Consider the following 20,521-nt stretch of genomic DNA (forward strand, 5'->3'; position numbering starts at 1 on the left):
CCTGCTTTTACAAAGCCTGCTGAAAGTCCGAAAAAATTAGATGCAGTTTTATATAACGTCGAGTTCACGATTAACAAATATCGATTGCTGTTCCACGGACAAGACACCAAGCTGTTTCTTGTTTGTGGTAGATCAAGCGGTCAAGCCTTATGATTGTATGCGACTTGCATTAGAGAGATCACCTGGACCCAAGACAGCTTTAGAAGCCTTGCTTAAGGAAGCTACAGATAAAATACAAGAGGGACAATCGTACAATAAAAAGTGTAATAATTTGCAACAGAAGAAATACCATGTGTACGGTGCCGGCTACTATGTGATGATAAAAAATGCCATACGTCTGCGGGACTCAAACAACTGATACCCAAACGCAAAGGACCGTACGAGGTCAAGGAAGTATTAGATCACGATCGTTACGTAGTCAGCAACATGGAGGACTTCCGAATTACTCAGATGCCTTACGTGGGCGTAGTCTCTCCCAACCATATCACTCCATATGTATCTACTAGTAATTAATACCTACGCATTCTTTGTAAAATTAAAAAAAACATTTTTTAATTAAAATTTTTTTGTTCTACTAGATTAAAATTTTTGACTACATTAAATGAAATTTGTGAGTGATCGAATAAAGAAGAAAATTGTAACTCCTTTAGGCTTGCATGAACGGAAGAAATATATATATTTCTTATAGATACATATATGACTTCGTTTCTCTGCGCCTTAGTCGCCTCGCCTCTCATCTCTACCACTACCGCTACTAGGAGTGCACCATGTACTAAAGTAAGTCGATTTGTACGAAATAAAATATCTCACGACCCATTGGACAAATTTCACCTTTTTTTTTTAATGAAGGTTATTTGATAGGGTATACAGGAAAGTTACCAAGATTGGTGCTAAATTTACGTTAATAAACAAATTCACGGTTGATAGTAAATATCGTGGATACTGTATTGTTGGTTCGAAAGGCATTAATGATATACTAGAATATTAACTTTCTCTGCTATTATTTAGGATTTTTACAATGTGTCTTCTCCAACGAGACTACTGTTACATACATCATGCCAACCAATATAAAACTCGAGTGTTTGGTTTGGAAATTAGAATATAATGTTATGAATGTTATGTTGGACTGCAATAAATAAACGAATGTATGTAGTCACGAAGTCCATGAAAATACCAATAAGTTTTGCCTAAAAGGCTTTTCCTTCATTTTTTATACGCTTTACAATATTCGTTTTAACCCCAAAATTTATTCTGTTCTCATAAATTTTTGTTTTAATACAACTGAAACAAAAAATATTGCTTTTTGTTTGTAAGTTCACCTGCTTTTTATTTTTTTGCTTGATCTATAAGACTTATAGTCTTGTATACAGATATACCTCACCCTTATCTTTATTTTAAGTTTGTTAAAAAAAAAATAGAAAGACTTATCTATTTCAAATCAATGAGCATATTGACGAGCGTACCTAAATTTCAATACAGAATATTGGATCTTTTTTCTTCTACCACGTATGGTACAACTCATGTTACATTGTCCATCGAACACCCGATATATTAAGTTGTAAAAAATATGTCCGTTACTAGAGGATACGGGAACTGGTCACCCTTTTTGTACGCACTTTACGTACATGGGGAAAGGTAGAAAAAAAAGGCTTGTGCTAGCAGAATCTTATTTCAAAAATGAGCTTGCAGGTAAAGACCGCTGTACTTGACCGGACTTAACTTTAATTTATTTTTTCAAGTCAGGGAAGAGCACTGTACTTTTAGCCGAGGTATGGTAGAATATTTTGTCATGCAGCTACGGAGAAGAAATACAGAAGGCCCTAGATTTCAGGTGTATTATCCCCTGCAGTTAATAATCGTTCTGGGTGCACAGCTTAACTTTCGCCCGAAAGAGCCAGTACTTTGGGCCTACTAAGACAAAGACAAAGGTATGTATGTTGGGTGCAAAGCAATTCTCGTATTATTTACATCCTTACTACGCTCATATAAAAAACCTCGCACTTCGACTAAAATTACTTGCTTTGTACCCTCGGTGATTCATATATTATGTGCTGTTGCAACGAGAAAATCACATGTGTTTCGTATCGACAGCAAAATAATCTAAGCTCGTGTAGAACTCTTAGAATTTGTCGGGAGATAAATTTTGCAAAGAATTTTTTTTGTACATTCATAAGTAATGTATGTATTTTTAAAAAAAGGGACATTTTATCAAAACATAGCTTGCATATGTCGAAATCTCAAAGAAATCCGCAGTTTTCATGGTAAAAACATCCCTACATTTTTTCTTATCGCCCTCCGACAACGCAAAAATGTTGGCACTGCAGACAATCATTTTCTTTGTCTTGGAACAAAGAATACGGTTTGCTCCGCGGGATACCTTCTTTTCCAACTCAGAAAAAAGATACGGCAAGAAAACTAAAGGCATCTAAAAAGTAAAAATTTACTTTATTCACTGAAATTTCGACTTCACTCTTTTGGCCAAGACTTGGCGTAGGATCATGTGTCATCTTACCAACATAGTCTCGCTTGTTGCGTGATCATCACCCACAAACCAGGGACGTATAAGAACTGAGAAGCTTGAAGTCAGAACCTAAGTCGAGTTCAAATTATTCGTCTTAGTGTATTAAAATTTAAAATCTAAATGTCTAAAGAAGCACTTTAATGTGTAAGAAATAATAAATTCTAAATCATTTTTGTTATATTAGCACGAATCTGCACGGACAATTTCAAATCAAACCTCAAGCTAGAAAAGTTCAAGCTGTCCGTCCTTGGTTTTTGGCCTAGACTCTTTTACAACTCTGTAGCAATTGGACGCTTATATATTGTGATAAATCTTATTATGAGACAACTATAGAATGTGAATAAAAAAGAATTTTTATTATTTTGCAGCGATGACTCAAGCCGAAGCAAAATTCAAGCTCCATCTCGCGCCAACCAAGTCAACGATCAATAAATTTTTGGCTCGGCTCGGAACGATATCCATACTAGTCACATACTACTAGTGTGCGTTAGAACTTTAATGCCAAGATATAAACTCGTGGAAGGTGATCTAGTACACGATCGACATATTTATTCATCCCCAAAAGCATGGGCGTTGATTTTTTATTGTTAAATGTATCTATCACATTGGATGCGTTTTGTCCCAATGAACTGAATGGTTATAGTCTCATGAACATGAGCAAACGTGAATGTATGCAATATCTCGTTTGATTCTTTTTTTTACTGTTCTACCCGATTTTCTTGTGTATTTTATAAATTCTTTTATATTTTTTAAGTATGGTATATCAGTTTCATTGCCAAGGATATTAGTCATAAGAAATTTTTCGTGGATTTTTTTAGGGTATCTTTCAATATTTTATTGAGTATTGTAGATATTATTTCTAGTAGTACGAATTATTAGTTATTTGTGGTCGAAACCAAGATATAAATGTAAAAAAATATGTCAAACCTTAACTTTGTATGAATTTTGTTTCGATACGTATTTTATACATGTGAATGTGCTTTAACCAAATAATAATGCAGGGAATAATTTTGTTCAAGTTTAAATTTATATTATACAAATACTCAACGAAAGATTGCACAATGACAAAGCAAAAAAAAAAAAGAGAGTTTGCTTACATTTGTTTTCTGAGTATCTTTAATGTACAGTAATCTAAAAAAAATAGATATTAATCGAGGCACGTTAAGAGAAATACATATTTTTGTGTTTTCAGTCTCATCGACACATCAAAACAGCTGATAAGAAGTGGGCATAGTCGAGAGAGGCAAATATTCTCATACTTTATGTACCTCAATCAACAAGAATAACAATCCAAAAAGAAAATACCAGAGAAAGGGGAGCGGTCTCATTTATTTATGTGCATTAATCAATAGGAGGTGAGTACCAGTGTGAGAGTACAGGCTCGTCATGTTTTCAGTTCATCGATAACTGCAAAAAATGACAAAAAAAAAGAAACGTTGATGAAAATAAGTTTTCTAATATTTCCTTGTGCACTAATTAATGATAGCAATAAAATTAATAAGAATCAAGTGAGTTTGAGGGGGATCATCCTTTTTGGTCTTTTTTTCAGCATGGACCAGCAAAGTACTTTATAAAATGTGAGTGCAGTCAATGAAAAAAAGTCTTTTTAAACCTAAATGTTCTTTAAGGGAAATAGAGTCAATGAATACTGTTTACGCAAAAAAAAAAAAAAAATCTTTATGTTATCGCGGAAGATAAAGCACAATTTAACTTGAACATCTTCTTGATCTTAAATGTATCTCAAACGTCTTGAATTTGTTCAACTTTCTTTTTTATTTACTTTTGTTATTGCAGTTTTTTTTAAGAATTAACAATGAGTAGTCGATTCGAACTAATATTAAAAATAAATGCAATTTACTGTGTTCGCCTAAAAAAATTGGATAGATTTTTGAATCTTAGAAATGCGTACTTTTATATTCTCATGTATGTATGTGCATATATATGTGTGGCACTTTTTTGATTTTTTATAAAATGTATACCTACACTTATTAACTGTTGCAACAAAATTTACATTAGAAAAAAACATACTATCGTATTTAAGTAAAAAAATAAATTTTGTTTAAATTTTTTATTGTTATTATATAAACAATCACTTTTTAATTTGTTAGTCAGGGGTGAAGACAAATTGTAAAAATCCTAAATAATAGCAGAGAAAGTTAATATTCCAGTATATCATTAATGCCTTTCGAACCAACAATACCGTATCCACGGTATTCGCTATCAACCGTGAATTTGTTTATTAACGTAAATTTTAACACCAATCTTGATAATTTTCCTGCATACCCTATCAAATAACCTTCATCTAAAGAAGAAAAAAGTTGAAATTTGTCCAATGGGTCGTGAGATATTTTATTTCGTACAAATCTACTTACTTAAGTACATAGTGGGGCGGCCGGCTCGTGTGGCAGCTGCGATTGAGAAGGAGCTTACGAGATAGGACACTCTCTCGGCTGAAATGCAAGACTCAAGTTTCGTGGTTTGGATAGCAAATAAATAAAAAGCTAACTGTTATGGAATTACCTATATTTTTTTATCGAGTCTCATTCTAAATCACCTGATTTTTTCTCGATCTCCTACAGCATTTACAGATAATACCTCTTTTTTGACTACTGTAACACAGGGTTACAGTATAAGCCAGCATATTAAACAAAAATTTTTTAAGCTTTTCTGTACAAGAAAAGGGAAAAAATTTACTGAATAAAATTTCCAGTACAAAAGAAAAAATAAAATCTTACCTTTCCCCATTGTGTTCCGTACCGCCCAGCTCGTCCTGCAATTTGTAGTGCTGAAGATACTGAAATAGTATTCATTTCTCTCTCACCTCTGTCATTTACTGCTGGTTTAATCAAAGAATAAAAAATAATTCTCCGGATGTGCCTAAGAATACAATATCAGTTACCAAACATTTTAATTTGATATAAAAAATTACTTACAAGTTTAAGCCCATTCCTATTGCATCAGTTGCAACCAATACTTTACACGGATGGTGTATGTCATTAAATTTAGCAGCTTGGGCAAGCTTTGTTCCTGGAGGTAAACTTCCATAAATGACGGCAACTTCAATGTTTTTTTCTTCCAGATTTCTTGATACTGTGTAAATATCATTTTTACTAAAACATACTATGCAGTCACCACGCTGAATATGATTTAACGATCTAAGAGCAGTGTTTTGTACTTCTAGCTCTGTAAGCCGATTATATTTCCGAACTTCAACACTTTCGCCAGTTGTCAAACATAATGACTTAACCTACACAAGAATATTTAGGAAATCATGTCACTAAGAAATTATCAAATGCATGGTGGTAAATGTGTTAAAATTTATCAACCAAAAAATAAATTAAAATACACCACTGATTCAAAATATGCTACTGAGTGATTTAGAAGATTGTTCTGTTAAGGACGTTAACTACCTTTGGGGTAGAAGGAGTTTGGAGGGGGTGCGAAAGAGAGATCTGATTTTGTGCCTTTTTTAGGTTAGAAATGCGTGCGCATGTCCCGTAATTTAATATTGAGTTGTATTTCTACTCCAGATTATTCATTAATAACTGTTTTTACAAAGACCTAATCAACATGATTGTTTTACATAATAAAAAGGCCGATGTTAATTTACTGTTCACTACAGTTATGTTCAAATCTGACTGTTGATTGTATTAAAATTCTTTATTGTAAGAGTCACTTTTGACGATCTCCTATTAGACCGCATGTAAAATTTAAAAAATTTGTTTCATTAATTTCTCGTTTAATAAGCATCCAGAGTTGTTAAAACTTCACATAAACTTTTTTTATAAATGTTTAAAGCTCTGCACAAATTTTAGATAAAAAACTGACTGTCAATTGCTTAAGGTAGTCAACTTCCTTAAACAGTTGAGATATGCTAATTAACTAAAATGGCCTCATTCATGCAAATTGTACACAAAATTTTATTGCAGATTACTTATGCTTAAAGTTGAAAAATCACTCGTAAAATTTGCTTGGTTTTAATTTCAAATAATAATTAACACTATTTAACACACACATACTAACTAAAGTCAAAATTATTCAAGCAAATGATAAATTACAATCGAAACAGGTAAGCCGATTCTCAAACAAATTCTTTTACTCAATACCCAATAAACTCCGTTTTGCATCAGCACAGTATCTGTGAAAAAAAGTTTTTGCTGAACTGGCAATTTACGCAAACAGGTTTGTCTACGCTTACACGCGTGCATGTGAGTATTTGCAAATGTATGATCAAGTTTTGACAAAAAAATACGTGTGTATTTAGGTTATTAAGACTGGATTCATTTTTTAAGATTATTTGATTTTTACTAATTAAAAAAAAAAAGATCAGAAAAAATTGATTGCAGTCGTATTAAATAAAAACTTGAAGGAAATGACACGTACAGTAGAATTCAAGTACATGATAATAGTAAGCTTTAAAATAGCTTAGACCAGAAACAAAAGCCGTATAATACAAAAAATATAACGCTACATACTTAATATGATTAATCAAATAAGACGTCCAATGACAGTTGGTAAATAATTGAAAACAACGTCCAGTGGTGGTACTGTCACATTATTGTATTTATTAAAAAAACAAAAACAACTTTACGATTTTACATCCATTTTGTAAGTCAGAGCTTTTTGTACTTGAGAAAGGCTGATACGTTGTCTAAACAGGCAAAACTTTTTTTTTTTTTTTTTTTTTTTTTTTCATCATGAATACAAAAATACCATTGGACGTTGTTTTCACTTAACAAAGTTAAATTTTTAATAGTCAAAATTTTATTTTACTTAATTTAGAAAGAATCCAAATTAAAGTAAGAATGTTTATTTACCAAGTTCAGCATTACTTATAGAGTAGTATATCATATAATTGAGATTCCACGTACACCTATTTGCAGATTATTTCCGTATTTAGATATCCGTAACTTCTAACTATCCTAGAGTATTTTTCATTTTAATTACTTTTTTTCCAAGTATTCAAGTCTTTTATGTGGGCCCTTTTTTAAGTTCCCCTTAGACAACTCAGTTATCCAGTCGGGTCAGTACTATTAACAAATTACAATGATTGTCTCAAGTACGCTCATAATAGTATCAAGTTTAATGAAAGGGTATCTTTCAATAAACAACTAAACTCGCTGTACCAACCTTTTAAAACTGATAGTGACTTCATTGATGAGCTGTCCAAGTGTTGGCTTTCCTTAGAAAAAAAGCCTCTGACATCACCAGAAAACTCTACTTTTTTTTTTTTTCTGGATCAAATAAGTAATTTATTAGCATCCTGGATACTCATTCCGTCGAAAAAGGCCAGGAAAAAAATCTTGATATTTTTGACAGGATTCGAACCCCCGATAACTTTTTGAGTTTCTCCGACTAAGAGGCTAGCATACAAACTATTAAGCTATCGAGGTTCTTGAGAATTACTTATCATGAAGAGGTACACTTTTGTGCAGTCTCAATTTTAAAAGAGTCCTTGGTTACTCAAATAAAAAAGTTATTCAAGTATTAAGACTACAGTCAGTGATATAAAAAGTGAGTCTCAGCGTAATTTTAATTTTAGTTATGTTTTCATTTTCAATCAACTAGAGTTTTTGTCAGTGGTGTAGAGTATTTAGTTTTTTGTTGAAATTTGTAGTATTTTCTCAGGTGTAATACTAGATTTATATAAAAAAAGGATTAAATTTATTTATTTATCATGCTACACATGACTCTCTTTTTCACAAACAAATCAATTTATTCACAAACTGTCAGTAAAAGAGGCTCTCATAAACCTTATTCTTGTTCTCAACTGACTTTAATTTAGCAGTAAGGGAATTATTTTGAAAGAGGTTGCGGAGAAAAGTTTAAAATGTAGAATCGTGCCAAAAAAGTGTATGCTATATTTGAACTTATTAGGAGTACACATGAATTTTTTTAGATTTTTCACCAGGCAAATTTTCGGGAAAAAAATTATGAAATATTGTCAGTTTAACGTGGTATTTTATGAGAAAACAAGGTTAAGTTGCCTTTTCATTAAAATGAGGGAATATTATAAATGTGTTGGACTAAAAAAAAACATTTTTGTAGATACCTTAGTACAAAAGGAAGATGCTCAACAAAAAAAATCAAGACTCGCCAGGCTTTTTTTAAAAAAAAAATAATCAATTACAGTCGTACAGATTCAAGTTTGTAGAGTGCAAGAGGAGGTGCGCGGTAAAGAGGGTACATCTGCGCGGGCCAAGGGGACTCTCCGTTCCTCACCTATCTGAATGATACTCCCAAAGGTTTTAGTTTTAACAAAAGTTCTTATAATTGCCAAGCCCCAATGCTATTTTTTCCATAAAAATTTCTCATTAATTCCGCTTTTGGTTAAAAGTACGGCTACTACTTCAACTAAAAGAGTAAATATGTTGCAATTTAAAAATCTGCCTTTTTAAAACTTACATATCACAATGAAAGAAAAGCACTCTTGTCACTGGGATCGGTTGCAACTATATTGCTCAAGATCTCAAGTGCAACATACACAAGAGTAAAGTCTCATCATAATATAATTTTTTTACAGATAATTTTTTTTTTCAAAGCTAGCTAGAAATTTTTGGAATCAATCTGATTACTGTTTTCTATACATAGTCAGTAAGTACTACGTCAATTTTGTTGTAATTGTTTTTTTTTTTTTTTCTACATATCAGTCTTTACAATTTCAGATTCTGTCTTTGGTAATCAGGGTTACCACAAACTATGGGTTTGTATTTCACGTCGATCTTACTTACTATATCTTTTATTGCTTTAATAAACAAGTCACTCATTGTACTAACACCACCCAACATCTGGGAATCAATATCAGGAAGTTTTTTTAAGAAATTATCTTAATCCATACAAAATCAGTATAGCTTCTTTAATATGAAAGACCTTTATGAATTTTTCGTAGGGTCCTAGTAGGTCAGACTTATTCTAATTTGGAGTTAAGGATCAGATACGTACGTCAAAACATATGTTCCAGCTAAAGTGAAATAAAACTATGCAGAGAAATCCATACATCGTATGTCATTTTATGCGAAAGTTCGAGATTAAAATATAAAATTCAACTGATAACAGTCTTAGAATAGATCGTTTGAATATAAATGTGGCATAGTTTCCAGAGTATTTATTTTGATTTAAGCATAAATCTATAGCAGGTAGGAAAATCTAAGTCCAAGCAAACAAGTGTATTAAAGTCTGAGAAAATAGAAATCAAAAAATAACTGTCTTGTTGTTATGGTAGCAATTTCAAATAGCACTCAGAATCATAAAAATGTCCACGGGTAAATTTTCCAGCTTCAACGTCTTAACTGACCAGACTGTCAAGAAGTAGTCTAAATGAATGATTGTCAGCATCTAAGAATTTTACTCATATCACTTCTTAACAGGAGACCACTGCAATACAAAATGCAGATTCTTTTAAGTTTTGTTTCAAAGCAGATACTACTGTCTTACTTTTTATAAGAATTGACGATTAAAAATTATATTATTGACTACTCTTTAGCATCATAAAAAATTTAAAAACCATGAAAATTAAACTTGTTTTTCGTATATTGTTATCACCAAGCCCTACTAGCTGACTATTACAGTTGCTTTTTAATTTGCAGCCAATTAGGAATAATAACAGGCCTTTTATTAGATCATTTAGATAGATCAAGAATATAGAAAATGAAGGATAGATGTTAGGTATGATTTTTACTGGGCCCTATCAAACACTAGTGGGAGTAATAATTAGAATAACTATTCTATCCAAAAAAACATTTGAGTTTAACATTTAATAAGAATACGTACTTTACCTTAACATGAATATGCCATTAATGCGATGTACGATGCAAATTACACAACAAGTCAAATTAATTTCCACCCTAATTTTTCACGTTTTAATATATGCATTTAAGTTGATTTTTTTTCGCTTTTCTTTCTTTTTTTTTTTTTTTTATTTATTCAAGCAAAGCTTTTTATGCACTGTTATAGGGCCAGAAGTAAGCTAGAAGAAAGTGTCAGATTTAAAACGACTGACATGCGTCCCCCACTCCAATCAGTTGTATAGCTGCTAGTGCTACTACTGTTGCTACTGTAGTATTCAGAGCAAGTAGTATGAGTTTGGAAGCAGTCGAGTTTTGCCATCTCGAAGACCTATCGTTGACTTAATATACTACAACGTCTTATATTATACTAATGCAGCTGCATGGTCCGTAAACATAGTATGTATTTGTGGGTGCGTGCGAGCGCGCGTGCGTGTGTGTAAACAGTGCAGTCAACCAGTTCTTATTACGCTTGTTTAATACAACTAATACTTGATAGGCAAATATTTTTCATTTCATTATTTATTTTCTATCAGTAAATATTGTATACTCAAATATTTGTATATAAATATTATTTTATGGTTTTTATCCAATTCAAATTGTATTTATATACATGCATGCATAAACATTAAGTACTCCTCTCTTTTCCTAGATCTTTTATATGTTGTCGTCTTTTAAGTACATAGCACACCTTCTAACATCTTAAGAAAAGTTCCTGTAATACATATGTATACACCTATATTGTATACTAGTTTGTGTAGAGCATTTCACACAAACCCCGAAAACTCTTTACAGCCCCCATAAATCCTTACATACCCCCTTGGACTCCCTACCACCGCGCGCTGCCATTACCCTTTTACAAAATAAGATGAAATTCTGCCGTTTTCTTCATCATTTTGCCTTACCTTACTATTTGTTCCAATCTACCACCACCTTCTAGTGGCCCTCACATAGCTACCACAGAATTTTTCTTGACTTTCCTGTAGCCCCCTACACTATTTTTGTAAAATTTAACTAAAACTAAAAATCATGGTCCCTAACATCTACCTATACGCATATATGTATACATATTATTTAATTTTTAAATTTATTTTATTAGAAAAATACGATAGGACATTCTAAATGAACTAATAAATACTTAAATACATATGGGTGGAAATTATTTGCTGGTATTGTGCATATTAATGACGTTGCAAATATATTGAGACGTCGTTCTATTATAGTGACTAATATTTTTTTTCAATAAGACACCACCTTTCCACCAACATCAAATATACTCAAATAGTAACTTTTAATACACATTTTACATACATTTTTACACTGCCCAAGTCGCAAATAAATGGTCTGTATGTACACAAATAATGAATAATTGATTTATTTATATAACTATGGGTACGATTATAAATAAATTTATATGAATTCTATTCTTATTTATAAGTATAAAGTTCTTGGTGCACTAAGTTTTTTTCAGTAGTCTTGGTAATGAACTGTGTACAACTTTTACTTTTTTTATTGGTCGATGTATGGCATGATACTAATATATACGTAGATTAAAGTAACACTTAATTGTGCAATAATACAAACCACGGGAGTATTGCCGTATTGAGGATGTCAACTTACAGAACCTGTTCAATAATTTGAATAATATTGATGGTGTTAATAAGTTTACTTCAAAGTAATAAATCTCATTGAAGGAGAGATTGAGGTTTGATACGCTGCCCAGTATTTCTAATCGAGAGTATTGATTTCAGGGACACGACACAGTTAGTGCACCTATCATTAACTTAGTTAATAAAAAATGACGAAAAGGAAATTTTGCAAAAAGTTTTTATAACGTATGAAAAGTATTACAAAATTGCCGTAACATTCATGCAATGTATGTAATCAAGGCAGTGAATTTTTTATAAGATACTAAAATATGCATTTTATTGTGATTTCTGGTAAAAGATTATACAAACATTGTAGTTTATTAATGCAACCTCTCTTTTTACGCGTTAATTACAATAAAGTGTCAGTGATTTAAGTTTAAAGAGTATCGTAGTCTACATTATCTGGTAAACTTATAGAAAAAAAAATTTATGCGTGTACATTAATTTAATAAGACACACAATATTTAAAATTAATTAAAATATCATTAACCTCTTATTGATATTTCAGTTACTACAGCTTAGATCTTCGATAATAGGGTTATCTACCGTACCAAGGAAGAACTGTCTTATAGGGAACAAATACATTTTCTACGTAAAAAGATTCCTTATTACCTGGAAAAACACGAAATAACAAATAATTGTAGGCATTGGTATTTGAAGCGCTTCTTGCACCAACCCCCTACTCTTACTTAAGATAAGAATCTTGAAATTTAATACATAAAATAGTAACTTATGTAACATTTGAATTTTTGTATTAATATATGCTTTATACATCGATATACATGTATGTTCGTAGTTCAAAGTTTGTTAAGTTTTTAATAGTAAGTACAATGCTTATAATTAGTACAAATCAGAATGTTTACTACACTTATAATCCTCAAGTGTTTGTGGTCCTACCTAAACATTTCAGAAGGAATATCAGGTATACTACTGGGTCTACGAATCATGATAACTTGTACAAGTATGTGTGACTTGAAATATTCATTGGCTTATCTTTTGATATCTTTCTATAATTTAACTTAATTATTTTTTGAAATCTTTCATGCCAAAATTGTTGATAAAATCTTTTTACCTCTGCGACAACAATTACATTTTTCACTGTAATAAACTGCTAAACAATAAGAATTTTTGTACATAGTGAAGTAAGGAAAGAAAAAGACGTTCATAATTTGCAGTACTGAAATAATTTAATACAAACTAATTTGGAAGACTTATTCAATTGTTTGTACATTGTCACTGTTACTGTCATTGTCGTCGTCACTGTCATGGTCATTATCATTATCATTAATTTAATCATTATCATTATCATTATCATTATTACTGTAATCATTATTACTATTATACTTATAATTATTATAATTATTATCTTTATTATAATTATAAACATTACTATTATTATTATCATCATTATTATTGCTATTGTTTTTTTTTCTTCATCCGAAGTTGTCCAGAATATCTTAATGCACGATAAAAGGGGGTACGAATCTCTTCCCTGTGTTGGACTCACTGTTAACATTCAAGTGCTTATTACTCGCTACAGTGTTCTTCACAATAATGACTGAATACCCGCTAAACTGGTAAGACTTATCTCCCGGGACAAACGTCTCGGAATACGCTTTCGCATTAATACTTCCAGCAGGGGCCACGGAGACTCAGCCCTTGGTACGGGCTTTTTCCAGAAGCCCCGCCCCCACACCGCCAAACTTTACGAGTTACGAAGCAGGGGCACCAGCCAACGCCCCGGACGAAGGCATCAGCCCCGCGCGCACACCACAGAATATCTACCGGTTCCACACAGTCGTCCAGAAAACTGTCATCCTTTTTGGCATGGAGAACTATATTAAGCAACTGCAAACTACCTTTCCTATTTAATAGCTTTTTATCTATTACGTTAACAAGATAAAGCATTCCGATCCTTTCTTGCAGCTCATTTTGTCCGGCTTGCCACTTGGCACAGACAAAGAATAAATATTCCGAGTCATCCTTATCGTACTTGCAAGCAGCCGTCTGTGTATTCCGCATTTTATTTAGGTAAGAGCAAAAATACCCGTGATTTAAGAGGAATTGGGTCACATAGAAATCTCCTTTCCAGTATTTCTGCTCAGTACACTTCTTGAGATTTTTTATCAGCCGTACCGTCCATCTATCTCTAGTATCTTCTTGCCATCCATATTGCTAGCAATCCCAAGTCCTTCCCCAGGCTTTGTCTCTGGCCTCAATTTTTTCTAAATCCTTCTTTGTAAGGTGCTTTAATTGTGGTTCTCTTGCCAGAAGATCGATGAGGATTAAGCTTGCCATTACAATTATCGCAGGCTCCGAGACTGTGAGATAGGTGCAGGCCATCCTTAAGGCTCCTATTCTTTGAACTTGGGTAATTCTCACTCTCTTTCTTTTGACATTAATTTTCTCTCCATATCTCAGCCCCGTATAACATAATAAACTGGGCAGGAGACATGAGGAACCTGCACTTTGCAGGTTTTGGGCTTCTAACGTTCGGCATGACTCCGCTCAAGGCCGCTACCCTTGCCACCACCTTGTCTGCTGCTTGCAACGGGTGGCTCCAAGACGTGAGTTTTCTATACAGTGTCAACCCTCGATATTTTACGGCGTCCTTGGTCATTATTTCTTCTTTTTGTACCTTGAGGGAAATGATGGTATCCATCTATTTATTTGTCAAAAGTACCATCTTGGTCTTCCTTATTGCGACTTCGAGCCCACGGTTCTAATCCATAGGAATACTCTCCGCATAACCGGGTTGACTCGTATCTAGACAAGTTCCATTGTAAATTAAACGATCACTATAGCAGCATCTTACGCGTATCCAACCAAGAAGTTACCCTCTGGCATTTTCTGTCGGAGCAGTCCATCGTATAATACGTTTCAGACATCAGGTCTAAGTATGGATCACTGGAACGTCTCTGCAGTGATTTTCTTCTTTATTTCTCTTTCTGTTGTTGTATACATCAAGAAGCGGTCCTTCGGATAATCTCTCAATACTCTTAAGAGTCAGTCTGGTGTTCTGAATGTATGTTTGAGACTATGAAGCATCTTCTTTCATCTTACGTTCTTAAATTTTAAAAGCTTTCTTTATGTAAAGGATCACCAGGAGAACGATGAATCTTGCTCCATGGCATATGCCTCCAGTGTCACAAACCACTTTTACTACTTTCTCTACTGCTCCTTTAACAGATCTTCCTTTTTCAGATACATACTGCCTGTCTGGTGAGTCTCTTGCGTTTTGTAAAGTCTGTAGAAGACGGCTTTGAGCGGATTTTCATACAACTTTCCAGACGTGCCTAGGATGTATACTGGCCTAAATGAAGACGGGGGGAGTTGGACTCACCCCTGCCTTTATCCATCAGTGCCAGCCGTGTGTTTTTTCAGGAAGTTTGCAACTACTGTCATAATGACGTCTGCCAGTACAACATCTGGTTAAGGAGCTTTTCCGTTTTCAAGCAATCCTGCTGCTAGCTCCAGTTTCTTTTGGGTAAATTAAGGTAAATCTTCTATGAGCTCCAAGTCTGCTCGATCCTCGAGTTCTGGATGCGGCAAAAATAGCGTATCCACGATATGCGTCATGGTATCCGCATCTTTGTTTGCAGTTGGTGCCAGTCTTCTTCATCTCCCCATCACTATCTGGTATGCTTTGCCCCAAGGGTCGTTACTTCCTGGCTAAACAAAGGAAAAAGACCCAGAAAAATCACCACCTTACCTCCATAACTTACCTCCAAGATAAGAATTAATGGTAGTGACGGTGGCAAACGTGGTAATGCCAGAAAATAGGAGGAGAAAATTTTCGTTAAGGTAGCGGAAGGGCAAAGCTTTGTCAAAGTCATAAAGAAGATGAGGACTGGTTTTAAGCCGGAAGAGGACGAGATCACAGGCAAAGGAGTCACGACTACTAAAAAGGAAGACATTTTTCTTCAAGTAAAATGAGTAAAGAACAGACAGGCACTGGTTAACAGTAAAGCTAAGACCGTTAAAGGGCTAGTATCCGTAAAAAAAAGACAAGAAAGAAATAACGCTCAAAATCCGGGATCCGGATCCGATTACTGAGAAGGCTGATGTCGAACGTGCATTGAGTGGAATCCCTGGTTGCTCACCACAGATGATAATAGTAACGCTACTAGGAGCAAATAGACGAGGGCAAAAGGTAGCTTTAGTGAATACTGGAGAGACTGATGCCAGATGTATAGAAGAAACGAAGAGGCTGCTAATAAGCTTCACAAGCTGCCAAGTAAGAAGACGGGTTGAAGCCCTCAGATACTACCGATGTCTGGGATATGGACACATAGCCCGGAACTGCAACAAGGAGGACCTGTTGAAGCTATGCTTTCGATGTGACAGCTGAAATTGTCGTAAGAAAGATTGCAAGGAGGAGGCCCGATGTTTCGCTTGTGGAACAGAAGGTACTAAGCACGGAGCAGGTAGCAGCAGCTTCCCAGCATTCAGAAAGGAACTAAAACAGGCCAAAAGTAAAATGCCTACTGGACGCAGATAGAGTTTTAGAGGATTGAAGCTAGATAATTATTGCAGACCTGAGCTGCATTAAGCATTCTGGACGACCTCGGATGGAGAAAAAAAAAAGTAATAACAATAACAACAGTCATTATAATTTTAATAATGATAATAATAATAATAATAATAATCATCATCATCATCATAACAACAATAACAATAATAATAATTATGATAATTATAATAATAACGATAATAATAATCATAGTCAACGATAGTAATGATAATATATAAAAACTTAAGTAATTTTACTATCAAAATGAGAACACGTTTTTTCTGCAATATTTTATCAATTATAGATGAGCTAGATGTTTTTAAATAATAAATGACGATTTTACAGTTTTTCAAATCGATTTTCGTAACTGTAGGAACTGGTGTTGTGTTTGTGCTCACGAATTCAAAAACTTCATTGGAGCATACAAAATTTTTGTAGCTTTCCTCTTCTTCATGCTCACAAGCAGCGTTCTTGAAGGACCGTTTCAAAATAAAAAATTGTCTTTTTTTTTTACCTAAGCTTTTAGCTGTTTCGGCTTTCAAAGAACGGATTTGATCCTTTTTCAATCTGTACTAAACAGTTAAAGCCCCTATGTATAATACAATGCTTTCTATGAAGTTTAATATTAGTACACAATTACGTATAAATTAACTACACGGAAAGAAAAATCAAGCAGTTCAAGCATGAGAATCTATAGTGCGTTAGTATAACTCTTGAGTCACATGTGCAACGCTTGTATTTCATGTGTAAATTGTATGAAATGCACCAAGACGAGTACAGTAGTCTGCTTTAGCTTCTACTTGTGACGAACACGGGAAAAGCGCATGGAGCCCACGAGTTAAGTGTTTTATGTGTCCTCATGCTGAATTCAACTGAAAGCTACAGCATTGGAATTACAATGTATTAGGATCTCAACAAACGCATAGTCGTTTTTAAATTTAAATAAATTGCGAAAATCGTACTTCATCTGGTAAAGTCTGTATAGTAAATAAGAAATTACCTTTTCAAGTATGAAAAGATAAGATAGTAAGTTAATTTCAATTAAAATATTCGTAATGTAAATTTTTTGTAGGACTTTTTGGAAACTGCTTTAGTTCAATGAAAAAAATCACTTTCTTTATTACCATGTTAAATGATAGATTAAAAAAAGATTATACTGTGTTGATAATCACATTGATTATTAGCAGTTGAAAGTAAAACTACGCATTTATATCTAATGAATTGGGTATGAATCTGTCTAAATTATTTTAAATTATTAAGGTTATGTTGCCATGTTAACATATGCAAATTATTTTTGCTCTTACTTTATCATTGCTCTTGAATTCACGAGAATATGTTTATTAATAAATAATTTATATCTTAGTATAATTACAGTAAAAAGAACTAACCCAGTGAAAGGCATGTATATAAAATACTTAATACTTAAGTTGCCTTTTGTAGACATCTATATTCATAGCTGTTATATCGGTAAAATAATAATGAATAATAATAAAAAGCCTGTAGTGATATTCAAAATATTCTTATAGTACTGACGTTAGCTACGAAAAGTATAATAATTTCGCGTAGTAATAATAAAAATTATTGGTTTATGCAGCATATAAAAAAATACAAGCAACAATACTATTTAAAAGTTATGTGTTTTCTAAGTGAAGTGAATGCTTTTTAAAAAACTTTTTTCTAATTTATTTTATCTTTAATGCGTAATAAGGTGACGACCACTAACATTGACCTTTTGCTATGTTTTAGTATAAAATAAGATCTGCATTATCATATCAAGTGTATATACAAATAAGTTATGTACAAACTACTTTATGTAGTAACTATTCGCCGTCAGCAATATATTTGAAATTTTCTAATATTGCTATTGACTGGATCCTCGGCAACATGATTTTGTATAGTTCGGATTTCGTATTTTTTATATTTTTCATATTTTTTATAAGTCCTTGATCATCAAATAAACCTAATGGAAATGATGGAAGGTCAAACTAGAATGAGGTTTGTGTCTATTGCCTGTTATTCGTTATTATTACCTATTAGCGTATGCTTTGAAATAATAAGTTTGTGTTGATAGAAAATATCGTGTTGTTGAGATGATTTGTAACTTGTCTTCTAATTGTGAAGTCTTACTTATATGTTGTAACCGTAAGACACCTTTGGGTTACTTCAGATTGGCTAGGTAATTTCGGGAAAAGAGAGAAAAGGGGTAAGCGTAAGGCATAGGTAAAGAGGGACTTATTAAGCCTCTTAATTGGAAAGTTGATTTCCAGTGAAAATTTTTTGATATTTTGTAAATCAGTCTCTTAGAAAACGGTAAAAAATAACAACATTACTTAAAACGCACAGCGTCGTACTAAAAAAAAGTTTTTAAATGTTTTTTCTCCCTGTATCTAGTAAACGTTAATAGATATGCTAAAAATAAAAGCATCAGCGTGTAGGGTAAAACATTTACTATCGATTAAGCTCTTTTGCAAGATTTTGGCACACATGTAATAGTAAGAAAAAGTCACGAAGATGATTTTGGCTTCTACTGTGAGAGTAAGTCAGAAGGAGCGAGCGGCTACTGCAAGCCATACCCCTTCCATGCTCCACCACATGCAAGCAGGTATAAACTAAAATAACTACTACTATCTTAGAGGTTATATCTAAAAGGCAAGCAAACGAATACGAAACGACTGAAATCAGTGAACGAATGGGAACGAACTGTACGGAAGAAACAAACGAAATCAACGAACTGAACGAGTGACGATGATAATTGAATACACCCAATAACTATGTGAAACTCTAATTGTGTATAAGATTAAAGTGTTACTGTCATTAATGTAAGTGTGTACTAATCTTAAGACATGAGTCCATAGCATAGGGGCTGTGTAGCAATGTTAGTTATCAACGAGACACACAGGTGTGTCAGCCCTCATATCTTTTTCACAAGAAACCAACATAAAGGAAAAACAATTAATGGGTACATCATACAACTATAGAAGTTAAGCATAGATTGTGAGCTTGAAACAATAAGAGATACGTTAAAACAAAAGCGCATGGTTGCAGGAGAGTTACATAAAAGAATGAAAAGCCGATTATTGCAAGGAAGTGAATTAACCTTGAAAAATACAAATATGTGAAGCAGAATAAGCAGAGAAACATACAAAACAAATAGGTAATATGGTATTGGAAGTTGAAACAATGAAAAAGACAAATTTGAAAAATAAATAATAAAAAAAAGTCAACATTAACAGGTGTCAGCAGCCAGCAGCAGTAAGAGTATGGCATGCCAGGATAAGCAGTGTTGTCAGAGGTATAGAGGTATGGGTATGATTATTAATACGGGAGTTGCCCAGCGTTTGATAAGTAAAATTTTAAGATTATAATGATATGAAAGTTACATTTAAAATTTATTCGGGAACCTAATGTAATTTTATTACACACTTATTTATTATTAAAAGACCAAAAATTTTTAAAAGTTCTTGCCTCATAACACTCTTGATGTAAATTCATATAGATTCGTAAAGTAGAAGATAAATTTACGTTATAATACGAAAAAGTTGTATGCTGTATACATCTTTTTTTGATGTATTAAATCATACGACTATTATTTTGAGATAAAGTATTGCAGGGTTAGCTCGGGAAGCACGCAGGGAGATAACCTTTTATATATTACCTTTTTTGCCTGATCCCATGCTTACATTTCAAAGGGATAGAGAGCGTTAAAATAAGATTGATAAATCTTTCTAAGGTACTGTAAACAGACATGACTTTGACAAATATTTTAAGATTTTAATCATTAAAATTTTGATACATATTTATACTTCTTGTCAAACAAGTAATAGTTACAGAAAAATAATTTAAAACAAAGAAAAACATGCAGTTTTTAACACAAGAGACAGTGTTGGCTAGAGCTCACTACTCTAACTCTAATAAATATTCTCCGAATTAAAACTGTTAATACATTCACCTGAAACATCAATAAAATACTTACAATTCATATAAAAGTGTTTTTCAGACGACCATGTTTTGTTTTCTCCTTAATACTTCAGCTACAACTTCTGATTGATTTTAT

The 20,521-nt window shown here is 32.9% G+C and overlaps 1 protein-coding gene across 1 annotated transcript in view; it reads right to left on the reverse strand.

The window, feature by feature from the left end:
* The window catches only part of Suv3 (Suv3 RNA helicase), a 348,081-nt gene that overhangs the window by 172,032 nt on the left and 155,528 nt on the right, over positions 1-20,521 (reverse strand). The window contains exons 7-8 of the mRNA XM_089592298.1: positions 5,455-5,768; positions 5,257-5,398 (exon numbers count right to left, since the gene is read on the reverse strand). Coding sequence (XP_089448424.1) covers positions 5,257-5,398; positions 5,455-5,768 — 456 coding nt within the window. The remainder of the gene's footprint in view (positions 1-5,256; positions 5,399-5,454; positions 5,769-20,521) is intronic.

This window comes from Copidosoma floridanum, unplaced genomic scaffold (assembly GCF_036245765.1).
Source record: "Copidosoma floridanum isolate Cflo_tuat_1 unplaced genomic scaffold, Cflo_Japanese_pri ptg000016l, whole genome shotgun sequence".
Classification (NCBI taxonomy): domain Eukaryota; kingdom Metazoa; phylum Arthropoda; class Insecta; order Hymenoptera; family Encyrtidae; genus Copidosoma; species Copidosoma floridanum.